The sequence below is a fragment of the Misgurnus anguillicaudatus genome, chromosome 2 (genome assembly GCF_027580225.2).
Source record: "Misgurnus anguillicaudatus chromosome 2, ASM2758022v2, whole genome shotgun sequence".
NCBI lineage: Eukaryota > Metazoa > Chordata > Actinopteri > Cypriniformes > Cobitidae > Misgurnus > Misgurnus anguillicaudatus.
This window is the reverse complement of record NC_073338.2, coordinates 49,397,421-49,414,265: the sequence shown is the minus strand read 5'-3', so window position 1 is coordinate 49,414,265 and position 16,845 is coordinate 49,397,421. Positions and strand designations below refer to the sequence as shown.

At 36.9% G+C, this 16,845-nt stretch overlaps 1 protein-coding gene across 1 annotated transcript in view; it reads left to right on the top strand.

Annotated features, from left to right (window-relative positions):
- Positions 1-16,845, top strand: part of LOC129443167 (piezo-type mechanosensitive ion channel component 2) — a 146,674-nt gene that overhangs the window by 26,104 nt on the left and 103,725 nt on the right. The window contains exons 3-5 of the mRNA XM_073857068.1: positions 2,820-2,945; positions 13,410-13,452; positions 15,421-15,583. Of these exons, the coding sequence (XP_073713169.1) occupies positions 2,820-2,945; positions 13,410-13,452; positions 15,421-15,583 (332 nt within the window). The remainder of the gene's footprint in view (positions 1-2,819; positions 2,946-13,409; positions 13,453-15,420; positions 15,584-16,845) is intronic.

Below are 16,845 nucleotides of genomic sequence, written 5' to 3'. Positions count from 1 at the left end.
AAAAATGTAATCAAACAAAGATAAAAAAGATTGAGACAGAATTTTTTTTCTGGAGCATGTTAAATATGTTTTTTTAAGATATTTAAAGTCCTAACAGTAATGACAAACGTAGATGTGAAAAACACCCACTTTAGGTTATTTGGGGAGATGCATTTAAAACATAGCACATTTTTTATCTTACAGTTTGTCTCAGGTATTAAACGTGCGATGTTAAAAAGGTTTTGCAGCAAATTGGACATGGAGTCCCAGTTGAACTCCAGAAACTTTATGACTGTTTGGGGTAAATTAGTGCAATTTTTTTTGCCCATTCTGTTTTAAATAAGCCAGAACAAGTCACACCCAAAGCAGGGGACAGAGTTAGCACTTCACATTATTGCATCTGGCAGAGCTTTGCACCGTCTGGTTTCTCACAAATATGTCTCACTTGTGGCTGAAATGATTTCCATTAGAAAGCATTACATATGATGGGCTGCACAGTACGCTCGAGCCTGCATGCTGCATTGGAAAATATTGATTGCTGGTAAAGAAAAAACACTCTAAAAATACTTTAATACTTCATTTGACCTTGGTGTTATGCTATTTGAGAGCGCTGAAACAAAGTGGCTCTCACGGTTAGCATTTGTTCGTCTTGCAAGAACAACAAAGAACGCTTCAGCATTAGTAACTCAGCCAAACATTAGCATCGTCTGAAATAGCCGTAAGCCTCCATAAACAAGCATGTGTGATGCAGATGCACAAACAGGTTACGTCGTGCTGCGGTTTACAACTAGCGATTTCTTACGTGAAGAGCTGAGATTTTTTTGTGACTTCTGTGGGCCCAAACTTTTAAAGTCCCCCTGTGCTGTTTGTTTTTGTATTTCTGTCTGTAATGATTTGCTATCGGTCTTCTAAGTGTGCTAACAACTTAGCAAGTAAATATCTAGAAGTAAATATCTATCTTAGAATTACAGTGCTTATCTAATCTAATGTACCCGATGAGATCTAATATAAATAACACCAATTTTGCTATTGTTGGCACACGTTGTCGACAAGAAAATAAAAAACAATGTTTTCACAAAAAGGAAAACAGAGTGGAAAGGTTGCAAAGGCAGTTCAACATTGCAAACATGGATTTAAAGCTCCAGCATGTAAATCATTTTGGGGTGGTCTCCCAGACAGGGATTATCTTAAGCCAGGACTAGGTCTTAGTTAAATTAGGAAATATAACTAGTTTTAACAAACATGCCTGACTAAAACATTACTTTAGGCAAAACAAATGGCACTGATGTATTTTAAGATATGTCAGTGTCAGAGCCGATGGCGTAGTGGACAGTGATCCGACATATGGTGCAAACGCACTTCCGGCAACCCGAGTCGAATCCCGGCTCGAGGTCCTTTGCCGATCCCATACCCCTCTCTTTACCCTTTACTTTCCTGTCGTCTCTCAATTACTTACTGTCTATCAATAAAGGCAAAATGGCCCCAAAAATAACTTACAAAAAAGATATGTCAGTGCAAGATGTTTTAGGTTTTGACAGCTCTTATATTTATTTTAGTCTAGGACTATTCTAATCCCTCTCCAGGAAACCGCCACATAGAATATTAAGCAGTTTTGTCACACTGTAATTCTTGTTATTAAGTATATTTTCCATTATAATCACTTCTCTTAGTTGATACTAATCAATAACACATAATTATATTATATGTAATATTTTGTTAAAACCATATAAATTATGCCCCCCCCAAGTCCCCCCTTTTTGGTTTGGGCCCCTGCCCATTAAAATGTCTTTGCACGACCCTGATGTGGCATTTTTCTTAATTTTGGTACATAAATAATATCTGTCCATTTTGCACAAGTTTTTTGATATATTTTAGTGTTGTGTAATAGTCACATGACATGCAGATTAAACAAATAAATTGTTTATATTTTTATGTAACTGTTCATTTTATGATTTAACTGTAATAAATAATTTATTTCATCAATTCACAAACCCCCTGTAAACCCAGTTTGGCAAACCCTGTTATAAACAATGACATAATCTTGTTTGTGCAACTTCATGTGGCGCCGCGAGAACCAATCATCAAAATACCGCAAGAGTCTAGAAATTTTACGGAGGAATCAGCTGTCAATCCACTCTCGTGGTACTGTGATGTCAGCCAACTGTCAGCCGAATGTCAGCCGATAGTGTGAGCTGGTGTGAGCTAGTGTGACTTAGTGACGGCGGGACTAATTTGCGTGTACATAAAAATAATGCATTTGGGTAGTAGCTACATTCAAGATATTTTAAGTTATTTTTAGTGGGAAAATGTTTGATTTGATGAATATGAACTTTAGGGGGATATAATAATCAACTACAGATTGACTTTAAGAGCTTTAACGTAACATTCTGGACCTTTTGGTGTTATAAATGTATGCAATCTCTGTCTAAATTTTGCATTTGGCCCTTCAAAATCCCCCTTGAAGTACAAATTAAAAAAGTAAACATTTTGTTTAAAGCAAATTACATTACACATATTACAAAAAGTTCTTATTTAATAATATAATTTTTTTAATTATTTATTTATTTCCCTTTATGTCGTTCCATACATGGATGCTGTAATGTTTCATCACAAGAAAGGTTTGAAGTTTTGGTTGCTATTCAACATTGTTTATATACAGAAATACCATAAAGCTGGAGACCGCAGTCTCCAAATGGGAATGAGGCTTTATCTTTTATTGTAATGACCCACGTCCCACTTTGGAGTTTCCCACCATCATTTAGAGATCTCCAGGTTGAAGTTATACCCTTCTTCACAAGTACATTTTTGACCTCTGATGTCTGTTTCTGTTTCTCTTCCAGGCCACACGGGGCATCTGCTGAAGTCTTTATGTTTCTGCAGTATGAGCTTCCTCTTGTTCCACATCATCTATCAAATCACAGTCCACAGTTTGCTGGCTGGACACAATCTCAGACGTGACTTTAACTGTAAGTTCAACTTGCACATCTTATAAGAGCTTAAAATCACACCCGTGAAGGTTCATCAAAGGTTCATTTCTCATAACATGTTTTAACCTATTTTATTGGTGTTAGATCTTAGTTAGATCAGGGCTTGGCTTTCAGAGGTTCCAAAATGTTTTTGCCATCTTTTTCCATTGCCATGTTGTAAAACTTTGACCTCCCCTGTGAACCAAAGAAGAAAGTTTGACTTAAAGTGTTTCAGATGACATGAGGTTGTGCAGTGTAGTGGATGTGAAAAGGTCTATGTTGCTACTAAAGTATCTTTGCTTCCAGTACCTAAATAATTGTTTATCATTTAAATTGTACCCTATATTTGGAAAATACAATGAATGTTGATTTTAAATAGTAATAATAATGAGAAATATCAAGAAATGTTGGCACATAAGACACCAGGAACCAAATAAAGATGGCTTTTGTCTGATGATGTGAGAGCTAAGCAAGTTAGTCAGGTTGATGATCCACAGGAATCTAACAATGTTAAAAGTAAACGTATTAGGGGTCACTGTCTTTCTCAATATCCAGAGGACTTTATTGTTTAGAGGAGGGCAGGCCTTGGACGGGGGTCACTGATCTCAGATCTGCATCTTTCCATTGATCTCAAGCATCACTGATTCTGCTGAGCATTCACATTTTTCATCATTCCACCAGATATGAATTATAGGCATAGATGAGCTAACACTATATTATACTGACAGCGGGTGCTGAGGTATATTGGAGTGAGATATGGACATTTATAACATGAAACATCAGCTGAAAAGTTTGCCATTGTAAAAACCCTGACTCAGTAATGAACTTTAAAGCTACATTTAGACTTCTTTTAAGTGCTTATATTTAAAGGGGTCATAGCGTGAAAATCTGACTTTTTCCATGTTTATGTGCTATAATCGGTTCCCCAGTCCTTCTATTAACCTAGAAAATGTGAAAAAGAACATCCCAGTTACAAAATTTTGGTAAACCATTCTCTGCAAGCATGTGAAAAATTTGGTTGTTCAGATTTCAGCTCTTTTGTGATGTAGGTAGCAAGTCTTGTTACAAAAATACCACCCCTTAATCTGAACTATATCCAACCACAAAACACTGTTATTTAGTGCAGAGAGAGAAAAAAAGGGGAGAAAAAAATATTGACGGCACAATTGAGTTTCATTGTCAACAAACCACCATTATGGTGATCAGTGTTTGCATTTCATCCGCTCTTTTGCATTATAAAGGACACACTCAAAAACGGCACATTTTTGCTCACACCTACAAAGTGGGAATTTTATCATGCTATATCATTAGCTAAAACTTCACATATACACTCTGGGGACGCCAAAGATTTACTTTACATCTTTAAAAAGTCTCATAATATGACCCCTTTAAAGAAATATAACATGTCAGTTAAAGTCACCATGAAATCGAAATTCACAATTCTTATTTTGTAGTTTTTTGTAATAAATTATTTATCCTTATTTCATTTAAAAAATAAACAAAGTGGCCTCATTATCTTAAAGTTATGTGCAAGAGCTGGGCTATTAAGGACCAGTGATGGGAATAACGCCGTTATAAGTAATTGGCGTTAGTAACTGCTTTATTTTTTTCAGTAACGAGTAATCAAATAAATTACTGTTTCCCTCGTTATAACGCAGTTATCGTTACTGACATTAAAATGCTGCACGTTACTAAAATTGATCTCACTGTATTGATTTTTACCCGCGTATGCTCGCTCTCTCAGCCAAACACTGTTTTTCTCTTGTGTGTGTATGTGTGTGTTGTGAGAAACATAACTGATGATGATTGGTATGTGTGTGTTAGAGGGGGTGGGAGAACCGCATAGCTGATGATGATTGGCTTAATTTCCATCGTTAGCCAACCAGAGGCAGAGTTCACAAACAGACACGCATACTCGCACAGTCCGAGTCCGAGCGAGCAGTGTAAAAAAGTCTAAGCAACTTGGTCACTTTGTCACTAGATTTAGCAACTTTCTATCACTTTAGCGACTTTATAGGACAAATCTAGCGATCTTTTCTGGCGTGGTTGGAGACTTTTGTAGACTGACATGAAAATACGCGTCGTTTTATCTTCTCAACGAGCAGTGGTGCTGCTGCTGTGCCCCATCTCAAAGCACTGACATGCAGCCCGGTCATCAATCACTCCGAAAACACGGGCGACAGGGTGATGGCAAGTACAACAAGCTCAAAGGTAGCGGTCGCAAACACAAAGTATAAAGCACTACTTTTCCATTGTTGAGGTGAAAGGCAAGAATGTTTGTGTAATGTGCATCTAATGCCCAGGAAGAAAAAGTCTCTTCACGTCTGTAGCAAGTAGGGCTGCACGATTTGGGTAATTTTTCCCATTGCGGTTATTGATGCTAATATTGCGATGTGCGCTTGCGATTATACTAAATGGTATCATGAGTCAACTTGATGGGTTTTAAGGAAAATCCACACACAGTTTAGCTAAAATGTGTATTTGTAAAACTAGAAATGGTTTCGTATTGCCACGTGATGTAGCAACTGCTCAGTGTCAGTAATCCTAAATCCAAAATACCGCCATACAACAGACATAGAGGTTTTTTTAGCTACCAGATCACTGTCAACCTCTTCTGTATCCATCTTCGCTCTGGTATAAGTGACGACACGCACACCACACACGTGCATGCCACAAGTGCACTGCCTTTTTTGTTAGTTTTTCTTTCTTTTTTTAAACAGCAAGGAAAATCATCAAACTGTTATCAGAAAGTTTGTGTTTACAAGTCCACACATTTATTTATTTAATATAATTGCAACATTTTGCTGTCATATAATCGCACAGGCTAACATCGCGATTGCGATGCGATTAATTGTGCAGCACTAGTGGCAAGTAATTCTGATCTAATAAAGCACCTCACATCGTCACATGCTGCCACAAAATTTTTGATTTCTCTTTAGTATCCATTTTAGTCATTTAACATATTTAATTTTGTAAGGGGCATTCAAGTTATTTGAAATATTAGAATTTTTTAAGTAACGCAGTAATGACTTTTCCTGGTAATTAATTACTTTTATAATAATGTAACCAGTTACTATTTGTGAGAAGTAATTAGTAACTATAACTAATTACTTTTTTAAAGTAACGTTCCCAACACTGTTAAGGACTCGTCTCTGTGTTATGTTAGCAACACCCAACAACCCAATAATTATAGAATGGACCAAATTAAGTCCTGCCCTAAATTTTGTTCTCATTTCAGAAGCCGTTTTACTTGGATATACACCAAGATAGAGAAAAAAGACAATCAAAACTCCAGTTTCATGCCGAATTTAAGATAAATGTTTAACATAAATAGAGCCCGATCTATATGTTTTTTTGAGGGCCGATGCCGTTACAGGTCAAAGCCTTATGAGCCTTGAATGTAGTAGTTGTGTTGCTGTCAATTGGGGATTTCGGATAAAAATAATAATACAAAATATCTTAATTTGTGTTCCGAAGATCTAAACAAAGGTCTTACGGATTTGAACGTCATAAGGGTGAGTAATTAATGATAAGAATTTTATTCTGGGGTGAATTATCCATTTCAATAACTGAGCTGGAGACTCGTGGGAAATCTGTCACTGAGATTCGTCATTGGCTTCCAGTTGTTGTCTTCTAAACAACAGATGCACATCATTCCAGTAATCACGGACTGGATTAAAGCTGGGAATTACTTAAACTTTCTAATGTTTCCATTCCTAACAATTCTTTTGTAATACTTTCCAGAGGTTAGACTTTCTTGTGTTCAGAAACATTCCTTGCTGTCCCATCCTAAAAGTGAGCTCACATTTTAGTTTTTTAATACTTAACTTTGAATTACACATGAGATTAAGCGAGTACCTGGCAAACGTGAGTGTCACTTTTATTATAAACCCATTCGAAACGTCTGCAGCCGGCATTTATTTTGACATGACACATAATGCACATGGTTCACATGATGCGCCGTTTTTATGTATATGCAAATGTACGTGCACAGGCTTAAGGGCTCGTTATAGTCGTGCGTAGGTCCTACGGCGTAGCAGCGACGGCGTAGGTTCCGCGTCGGTTTTCATTTATACTTTTGCGTCGTCGTCCGCGTCGACGTGCAAACACACGCGCGACCGCTGGTATGCAGTATCCACGAGTGTAACCACACTAGCAGCACAAACGTGAAAGAAGAAGAAGCTTAGCAAGTTAACCCACAAACGAAGAAGAAACAGCAACTTGTTGTGTATAATTTGAGAAGACCAGCAATGATGGAAGTAAATAAACAGCGACTTTTGATGCAGTTTGAGTTAAATCACTTCTCAACTTGGCTCATCTTTGTTTTCACCGTCACAAACGGAAATACCTATGACGCAGTTTTTTTTACCTGACGGGAGGGGTTCTGATGGACCAATCACAGCGCTTGCGGTCAGCCTAGATCTGACGCGCTGTTAAATTTTTTGTGAGGTGCGCGTCAGGCTACGCAGAGCTACGGCGTAGAACCTACGCACGACTATAAATCGCCCTTAACACACAGCTTTGTAAACCATAGTTTATTTTCCATGAAGAATAGGTGTACACTAGGTATGCCACAATTCTCCATATAATATTGAACCGTTCGGTTCGACCCCTACGGTCCAATACGCGCGTGTGAATTGCAGTTTTTCTTTTTATCCATCCAAATCTGTCAGTTTTATATTCCCTGCACTTTTGTTAATGTGCGCGTCCGCATGATCTGCACGCTAATAAATGCCACAGCGAGTTGATTTCCAGTCACTGTGTGCTTGCTGCTTTAACGCTGCTTGAACTCCGCTTGCAATGCTGGTGTCAGATTTTATTCGCGCGCGCACACACCCAACAGAAATACGACAACAAAAAGAACAGCACCACTGTCTTTAAAATCTGAGGTGTGGATTAATTATTTGCGCGTGTAGATTACATACAACATCAATGTAAAGATGCAGATTCGCGTGGGGCAATGCGAATGACGCAAATTGGGCTTGTTATTGATGCAAACGCACATTATTTGCCTCAAACACGTCTTCCGTCCTCAAAAAGTTCAACTCAAGAAGAGAATGCGCATGATGCTAAAATAAATCCCACCCGTAATCTTGATTGAGGAATTAATTTTGGTTTCTACACAGACAGCATGATGTTGGATTTAACAGTAGTGCAGTAAGGTATAGCCTTCATTTACAATGTAAAGTTTAATTTACTAAGTACAGGTATATAAAATGGCCAATTTATGTAGTGTAATGAATTCACATGTTCCCCAGTTTAGATGGTGTCAGGATTCGGGATGCAGAAGAACCAAAGCGCGGACGTGAATAGACAACACTAGACTTTATTGACAAAACTAGGTAAAAACAGGAAAACAAAACCCACGAGGGGGCAAACAGAACAGGGCAAACAATAATCTAACAAGACAACACTAAACACTATAACTTAAACAAAACACTAAACATTAACTGGAACACAAGATATTCAATGTGAAACTCACTGGTAACACTTTGACAAACAGAGTAACAATGACGAACCCGCACTGGACAACAAACACAAGGACTCTTAAATAGGGAGAAAGTAAATTACAAACACCTGGAAATAATCACAAGTAAGGGATCGGGGAAAAAGTGACGAGACCCAGGAAATGCATGGTCAGAATAAACCAATACTAAAACCATGCATCTCCCACATAAAACATATGTAATGTCAGAACCCTGCCATGCTAAACTAGATCTAAATACAAACAAGGATCTGGCAGGATTCTGACAGATAGGATATCATTTTTATATATCTTTATATCTTCATTTAATTATATCTTATATTATTGTATCAATACACTAGAAATGTGTAAGATGATATTTGCATTTACATAAAATAAAGAGAACTGCAAATAAAACCAGTATTTTTGCTTCTTAACATCTCACTTTTCCTGTTACCTAAACATAGAATAATTAAAAAACACTTTAATAGGCCAAGGCATCAGAACCGAAACCGAACCGAAAACAGTGGACAAGAACCAAAAATTTTATTGAACCGTGAACTAAGTGTATAATTGCATCCCTAGTGTACATAGATGTTCAATGCACAGGCTTTGCGACAAAATGTAATGCATCTCCTGGGCTACATACTGCATTCATCTGTTTGCACATGCACGTCACATTTGTACAAAGTGTGCGTGGTTACAAAAACTGTGTGTGGGTATACTAATAGCGAAATTTGCGGCACACGCACTGACGTATTTTCAGTAAAAGTATCTAAAAATTCTTAAATTAAGATGCTTTTTCTTGATGAGCAAAACGACCCAAGAAAATAAGTCTAGTTTTTAGAAATATCAAATTTAAGTGATTTCGTGCATAAAACAAGCAAAAAAATCTGCCAATGGGGTAAGCAAAAATCTTGAAAATTTTTCTTAAACACTAAATTCAAGAAAAGTTCTAGAAAAATGAACTTACCCCATTGGCAGATTTTTTTTTGCTTTTTTTATCCACAAAATCACTTTTTATATTTTTAGTCTAAAAACTAGACTTGTTTTCTTGGGTCGTTTTGCTAATCAAGAAAAAGCATCTTAATTTAGATATTTTTACTGAAAACAAGACAAAAATACTAAGAACATTTTTCTTAAATAATTTTTTGCAGTGTTCGAGAAGGGAATTGACTTCAGTTTCCTGTCCATAGCGTACGGTATTTGATCCAGGTCTGTCTGCGGTTGCAGGGTAATTTGAGAAAAATAGTTGTTGTATTCTTGACAGCCCTTGAGTTTTACTAGGGTCTATGACATCATTTATTGCAAACCATTAGTTACAGTTTACCAGGCTTTGGCCCTCTTTAATATGTGCCTACAGGAAAGATGTAATACGTTTGTATTTTTTGTTTTTAAAACTCACTACATGTGTGTCCCAGTAAGCCTGTTTGCAGAAGTCTATCAGTGTGATGTTGGGTTGAAGCCTTGTTTAAAGTCAGCCACTGAACCCTGTCTGTAACAGTACCTCGCTCTCAACGGCTATTTAATACATAATTACTTTTCTAATTGACTAAAAAGACAGTCTGACATATTGATGAATAATACAGTCACATTTACTGTAATGAAGTGATGTGAGAGCTCAACAGAGTCAAACAATAGTGCATTGAGCCATATAAAGCCAAGCGTTTTAGAAGATTACAGTGCTTATGAAATTACTTTGCAGCTATTTTATTGACTGTTTAGCAACGTCTTTAAACGTGGGTCATTCAATCAATCTACGTATCATTCTAGAAACTTCTAGAAAAAAATGGTCCCTTGCTATCACTAAGGTAGCGTGCACACCAAGGCCGGCGTATGTTTTCAATTGTTTCCAATGGAAGCACAGCAAAAACGCCAGCAGCTGGCAGGTTTTCGGCATTTTTTCCACACTCGTTCAACGACCGATAAACAAAGCAGAAGCAATCAAAGCACAATCAAAAGCTGGAAAGCGTTTCAGACGCGTTTAAAGCGTAACTAAACCCCTGGTCAGAGCCTGACTCCACCCACTGCAATATTTGAAAAATGCATGAAAAGTGGGCAGATCCCAACGGAGATAGAGGGGACGAACTAAGTGTGTGGTGAGATCGTAACAAGGGCGTGGTAAGCTTGAACCTGCTTACGTCACGAGTCATTTTTTGGACCCAACATCCAATAGGAAAATTCAACTGCAGTAGCCACCGTTCAACCTGAAGAGGGCAGCACTCAGACGTTTTTACACCATATATTGTAGTATTGAAACACTTTATATCCAAATGTCAAAAAACTTACTAAAATCAATGAACAGCACTAATAAAGCATCATTCTTACAGATCATTAACTAAAAAAAGTTGGTTTAGGGTTTAGTTACCCTTTAAACACTTTGGTGTGCACGCCCCCTAAAACAGTACCCTTTTAAAAAGTACACATTTGTACCTAAAGTGTTCATAATAGTATCTCAGTGGTACATACTGTACTTGAGACTAAAGAGTGCATATTAGTACCTCAAAAGTACATATTGGTACCAAATGTATACATATACATATTAGGACCTTTTAAAGGGTACCATTCCATTGACAGCAAGGGACCATTTTTTCTGATAGTGACAGTGTACAGTACATGAATTGTGTTGTTTGTAAAGGTGTTTAAAAGCTTTTCTGAACATAACTGATAGTCTGTGAAATGTGTGTCAAAACGTATCAATAAAAAATGTTGGGTTGTTTCAACCCATGCTGTGGTTAAATATGGACAACCCCAACATTTTAGTTAAATTAACCCATTATAAAAATTGCAGAAATTTTGCGATATGCTACACTGCAAAAAATGATTTTCAAGAAAAAAATGTCTTAGTATTTTTTTGTTTTGTTTTCAGTAAAATATACTTTAATTAAGATGCTTTTTCTTGATGAGCAAAACGACCCAAGAAAATAGGTCTAGTTTTTAGACCAAAAATATCCAATTTAAGGGATTTTGGGCATAAAACAAGCAAACAAATCTGCCAATGGGGTAAGCAAAAAAATCTTGAACATTTTTCAAAACACTAAATTCAAGAAAATTCAAGAAAAATTTGCTTGTTTTATGCACAAAATCCTTAAAATTTTATATTTTTGCTCTAAAAACTAGACTTATTTTCTTGGGTCGTTTTGCTCATCAAGAAAAAGCATCTTAATTTAGAATTTTTAGATATTTTTATTGAAAACAATGCTCCTATGCAAATATTTCCTGTCACTGTTTAAGTTTAGAGATAAGAAGAATGCTATCTAGTGGTCTGGATGTAAACTCCGAACTAATCGACTGCTATGAACAATGTATCATTTTAATTTTAACTCTTTCCCCGCCATTGATGAGATATCTCGTCAATTAAGGGAAAACGCTTCCCCGCCAATGACGAGATTTTCCGTCTTTCCGCAATACCGCTATTATCCACCAGGTGGCGCCCTTCCGCAACTTTTTAAACCCGGAAGTATTGCCCTCTGGCAAGCTGCTGCATGTCCGTGTCTGTTTTAAAGATCGCTCTGAATGGGATCTCTATGAAAAGTCCGTCACAAAAATGGAATTATCTCTGCTTTTTGCTCAAAATGTGGTGTTTTTGCAGAAACCTACCCATATTCAAAAGCTGATTACAAAAGAACCACTGAAGGTAGGAAGAAACGTTTTTTTTTTGTTTGAAAGCAGAGGGTCTGTTCTGTCATTTGGTATATTGTATGTTTATATATTCAAAGAAGAACATTTTCTGGAAGGCATTAAACTTTGGTGAAAATCATGAAAAACGCTGGCGCTGGCTGGCGCTGGCTGGCAACTTTTTAAAAAAACGCTGGCGGTGAAAGAGTTAAAGAGGTCATAAAATGAGGTTTTTTTGTAATTGTAGATTAAATCTTTGGTGTCACCCGAGTGTGTATGTGAAGTTTTAGCTCAAAATATCTTACAGATAATTTTTTATAGTATGTTAAAATTGCCACTTTGTAGGTGCGAGCAAAAATGTGCAGTTTTTGGGCGTGTCCTTTAAAATGCAAATGAAATGATGAAATGCAAACACTGATCACTATAATGGTGGTGGTTTGTTAAAATTGAAACTTAATTGTGCTGTCAATCATTTTCTCTTTTTCTTTCTCTCAGCACTAAATTGCAGTGCTGTGGTTGGATAGTCCAGATTAAGGGGTGGTATAAGAGTTGCTACCTGTGTCAAAAAACAGGCGAAATCTGAATGAGCTATTTTTTCACATGCTTGCACAGAATGGTTTACCAAAACAAAGTTACTGGGTTGTTCTTTTTCACATTTTCTAGGTTGATACAAGCACTGGGAACCCAATTATAGCACTTAAACATGGAAAAAGTCAGATTTTTATGCTATGACCCCTTTAAAAAAAAATCTTTTTTTTACATCAATACATTATTGGCGAACAAAAAAATCACGATATGTATACACCCCTAATAACATGCTGAGATTTGGTTAATATCATTATCTTATCACCAAGGTTGCATTTAGAGGCTTTTGCATCTTATTTTTGCATTCATATATTTTCATAAATATTATTGTATCGCAAATTGCACAACAAGTTATTGTACATCAAATTTTTATCCAATATCGTCCAGTCCTATAAGCTATATTGGACTGTTTCAACTCATGGTTGGGTAAAAATTAAAATGTTTTATGTACACGTTACCTGGCTTTAAAAGTGTATAAGAAAAATTTAAGAAGTAACCAAAGGCACTGAAATGGAGGTAGAAATGTGTGTGTGTTTTTTAAAGAACCTTCCATTTTAAAGGATAAGATGTATTATCTCATTAGTCATCACTAGACAAAGTTTTATGTGTTCTTTAAAGTTCTGCAGAAATGACCTTGCCGTTCGCCAAAGAAAATCAATTTGTCTTTTGTTATACTTTTGTCAGCCCCTAGTGCCCATATAATTACTATTGTAGCTTAATCACAGTGCTCTTACAAAGTCAATGTAGTGGAAAATAATATACAGTAGGTAGTAAACCTTTATCTTTCTTTTTACCAGGTTCAGTGTGGGAGAAATCGATACGACAAATCGGCTTTGAGAGGTGAGTCCAAGCACTTATTTGAGTCCCAAGCTTATGAATTGCCTCAGAAATGTATGTGTATTTACATACTGCATTAAATCTTTTAAGCTTTTTACAATCACATTTAACAGTAGGACACAAAACATTTAACCATCTCAGATTATTGATTCAGTGGAAAAACATTATTGTTGCTTTGAGAGGACAGTAATAAAAAACAGGATCTTTATTGTTACAAAATACAATCGCATGGTTAATTCATTGGTCAATGAGTCGATTAACAGCTTTCGGTATGGCGCACACACCTGGTTGCATTGACCTTTCTGGCTTTATAACTAACAGGATTTGTTAGTTATTTTTAATTGTCCTTCATGCTGCAAAATGCAAGGTCACATCAGTTGTAATGAAGGAGGAGGAATAAATTGATGTTCTTGTGATCTGATGGTGGCGGACATTACAAGCGGCATCCGACCTTCCTCTGAGTGTGTGAACAGTGTTTTGTCGGCTAATTGATCGACCGTTTGATTGATAAACTGTATGCGTATCCCTCACGGCCTTGTTTGCATTTGTCACGCTCTCGTTCATTTATCAGTAACCCTGCAATACATTTAGAGATCATAAAAACTTTGGCAGAGTCGCTAGTAACCAGTGCTAGAAGTAACTTAAAAATAATTTGCGGCTTCACGTTTTAGGATATCGCCTGCCTGGTTGTTTAGACCTTTTTGGTGCCTGTGGGATTTCAAACACGCCGAATCACTTAAAATCATGTAAGCACAGGCACATAAGAGGGATGCGTTTTCGGTTTTAAGTACCTCAGCTAACAGGGCAGGATAATATTACACTCCACTTACATCAGTGGCGAGCTGTCTGCCCGTCTCCCGTCGCGGCTCCAAACTTCAACTTCCAAACCAGCGGTTTTCCGTGATGAACACTAAACCCAATTAAACGTGACCCACTCTTGACAGCCCAATTTTTCAAAGCCTGCCTTGATGTTTGTATGCACTCGCTTGACTGTAATTCTATTGGCTGCGGTTTCCTGAGTACGGGAATCTCCGACCTGCAACTTTTTTCCAAGCAGCTCTGGTCGGAGGATGGCTTGATTCACCGTAAGTGGCAGGAAGCTTGGTTGTAAACTGTTTATGCGCCTAATTGACCTGTTAGTTGAGTGTAGGCATCTATCCGTGACATAACGCTTCACTCACGCTTCTGTGCTTTCTGGCAGGGAATTATGGGAAACGAGTTAAATAGAGGTGCAAAATGGACTTAAAGATTGACTTTAGGCAGAAATGTTTGATTTTTACAGTAATGTCATAGAAGTCAAAGGTTTGAAAAAAAAACGTTCTGGTATTTTAATACCTTTGTTTAATACGTTTGTGCAACAGAAAGGGTAAATCAAAACCTCTCTTAAAAATAAATGCTTATTTTTTATATTTATTATACAAATAAATGTGAAGTATTCCAACTTATTTTGGGGTGCATGAAGCTGTCATAGAATGAAACATTTTGGGACAAATGTTTACCGTTTTCGAAGAAGCTAGTATGTGTTTATAGTCCTTTAATAGGGTGCAAGTCTGATTTTATTATACCGGGTGGAGCAGCATATTAAACAGCCAGTGTATTCAAGCACACAACACATGCGAGAAGCTGGAATTGAAAAATAAAACTCACAGACATTCCTGCCCCAGATGCTGTGTGCTTTAACAGGCTGAAGTTTATTTGTTATAGTCATCAACACAGGTTCATGCGAATTCTGGAAATCTCAATAAACAAAGACATTTGAAAGAAAATAAGGTCAAAAGTACAAATAATGTAAAATAGCTATTTTCTATATCTATTTTCTCTTATCTTTTCTCTAAATAATAAGTAATGTTATTGCATTTTCATTTTTTCTTATTCCATTTCTTAGTCCATAATCATATTTAACAATGACCTATTTTTTATTCACTATCTTTGATGTAAATATCTAATACTAACATGTGTGCATGTGTGTAGTGTGATAGGTGCGGATGCAGGCAATGGGATTCGGGTTTTCCTCCCGGACATCGGGATGTTTATGGCGAGCTTGTCTGCGTGGATGCTGTGCAGAAAATTAGGGCACAAACGACCCACTGAAGAGATGGCCCAGGACAACCACGACTTTGAGTCAGAAGAACAGGTGGGTCGGTTGGTGCGTACCTTAAAGGAATAGTTTACTCATTTTCAATATTAAAATATGTTATTACCTTAACTAAGAATTGTTGATGCATCCCTCTATCGTCTGTGTGCATGCACGTAAGCGATGGAGCGCGCTGCGACACTTCGATAGCATTTAGCTTAGCCCCATTCATTCAATGGTACCACTCAGAGATAAAGTTAGAAGTGACCAAACACATCAATGTTTTTCCTATTTAAGACGAGTAGTTATACGAGCAAGTTTGGTGGTACAAAATAAAATGTAGGGCTATCCTAAGCGGATTTAAAAGAGGAACTATATTTTATGGCGTAATAGCACTTTTGGGAGTACTTTGACTCGCCTGAAAAGTCCGCTCCCCTTCTCACTCTCATAATGGGAGAGGGAGGGTGTTACTGCGCCGAGTCGAAGTACTCCCAAAAGTGCTATTACACCATAAAATATAGTTCCTCTTTTAAATCCGCTTAGAAAAGCGCTACGTTTTATTTTCTACCACCAAACTTGCTCGTATAACTACTCGTCTTAAATAGGAAAAACGTTGATGTGTTTGGTCACTTCTAACTTTATCTCTAAATGGTAGCATTGAATGAATGGGGCTAAGCTAAATGCTATCGAAGCGTCGCAGCGCGCTCCAGCGCTTACGTGCATGCACACAGATGATAGAGGGATGTATCAACAGTTCTTAGTTAAGGTAATAACATATTTTAATATTGAAAATGAGTAGACTATTCCTTTAAAAACACTCTTAAAGGGATAGCTCACCGGAAAATTAAAAATACCCCATAATTTACTCCGAGATACATCTTCTTTCAGACGATATCAAAAAGTACACCTTTGCACACAAAGAGTTCATATTATAACCTCAGCGATGCATTTTAGTATCTCAAAGGTACATATTGGTACCCAAATGAATACAAATCTGTATCTTATTAAAGGGACACTCCACTTTTTTTAAAAAAGTATTCTTATTTTCCAGCTTCTCTAGAGTTTTGGAATCCTGATCTCCGGGTCTGGTGCTAGCACTTTTAGCATAGCTTAACACAATCCATTGAATCTGATTAGACCTTTAGCATCGAGCTAAATAATAACCAAGTCGTTTTTTAATACTTTTCCTATTTAAAAATTGACTCTTCTGTAGTTACACCATGTACTAAGACTAACAGAACATTAAAAGTTGTGATTTTCTAGGCTGATATTCAGTGATGGGGTTTAATTTAAATGAGTTCGTTACTCGCGTTACTCTATTT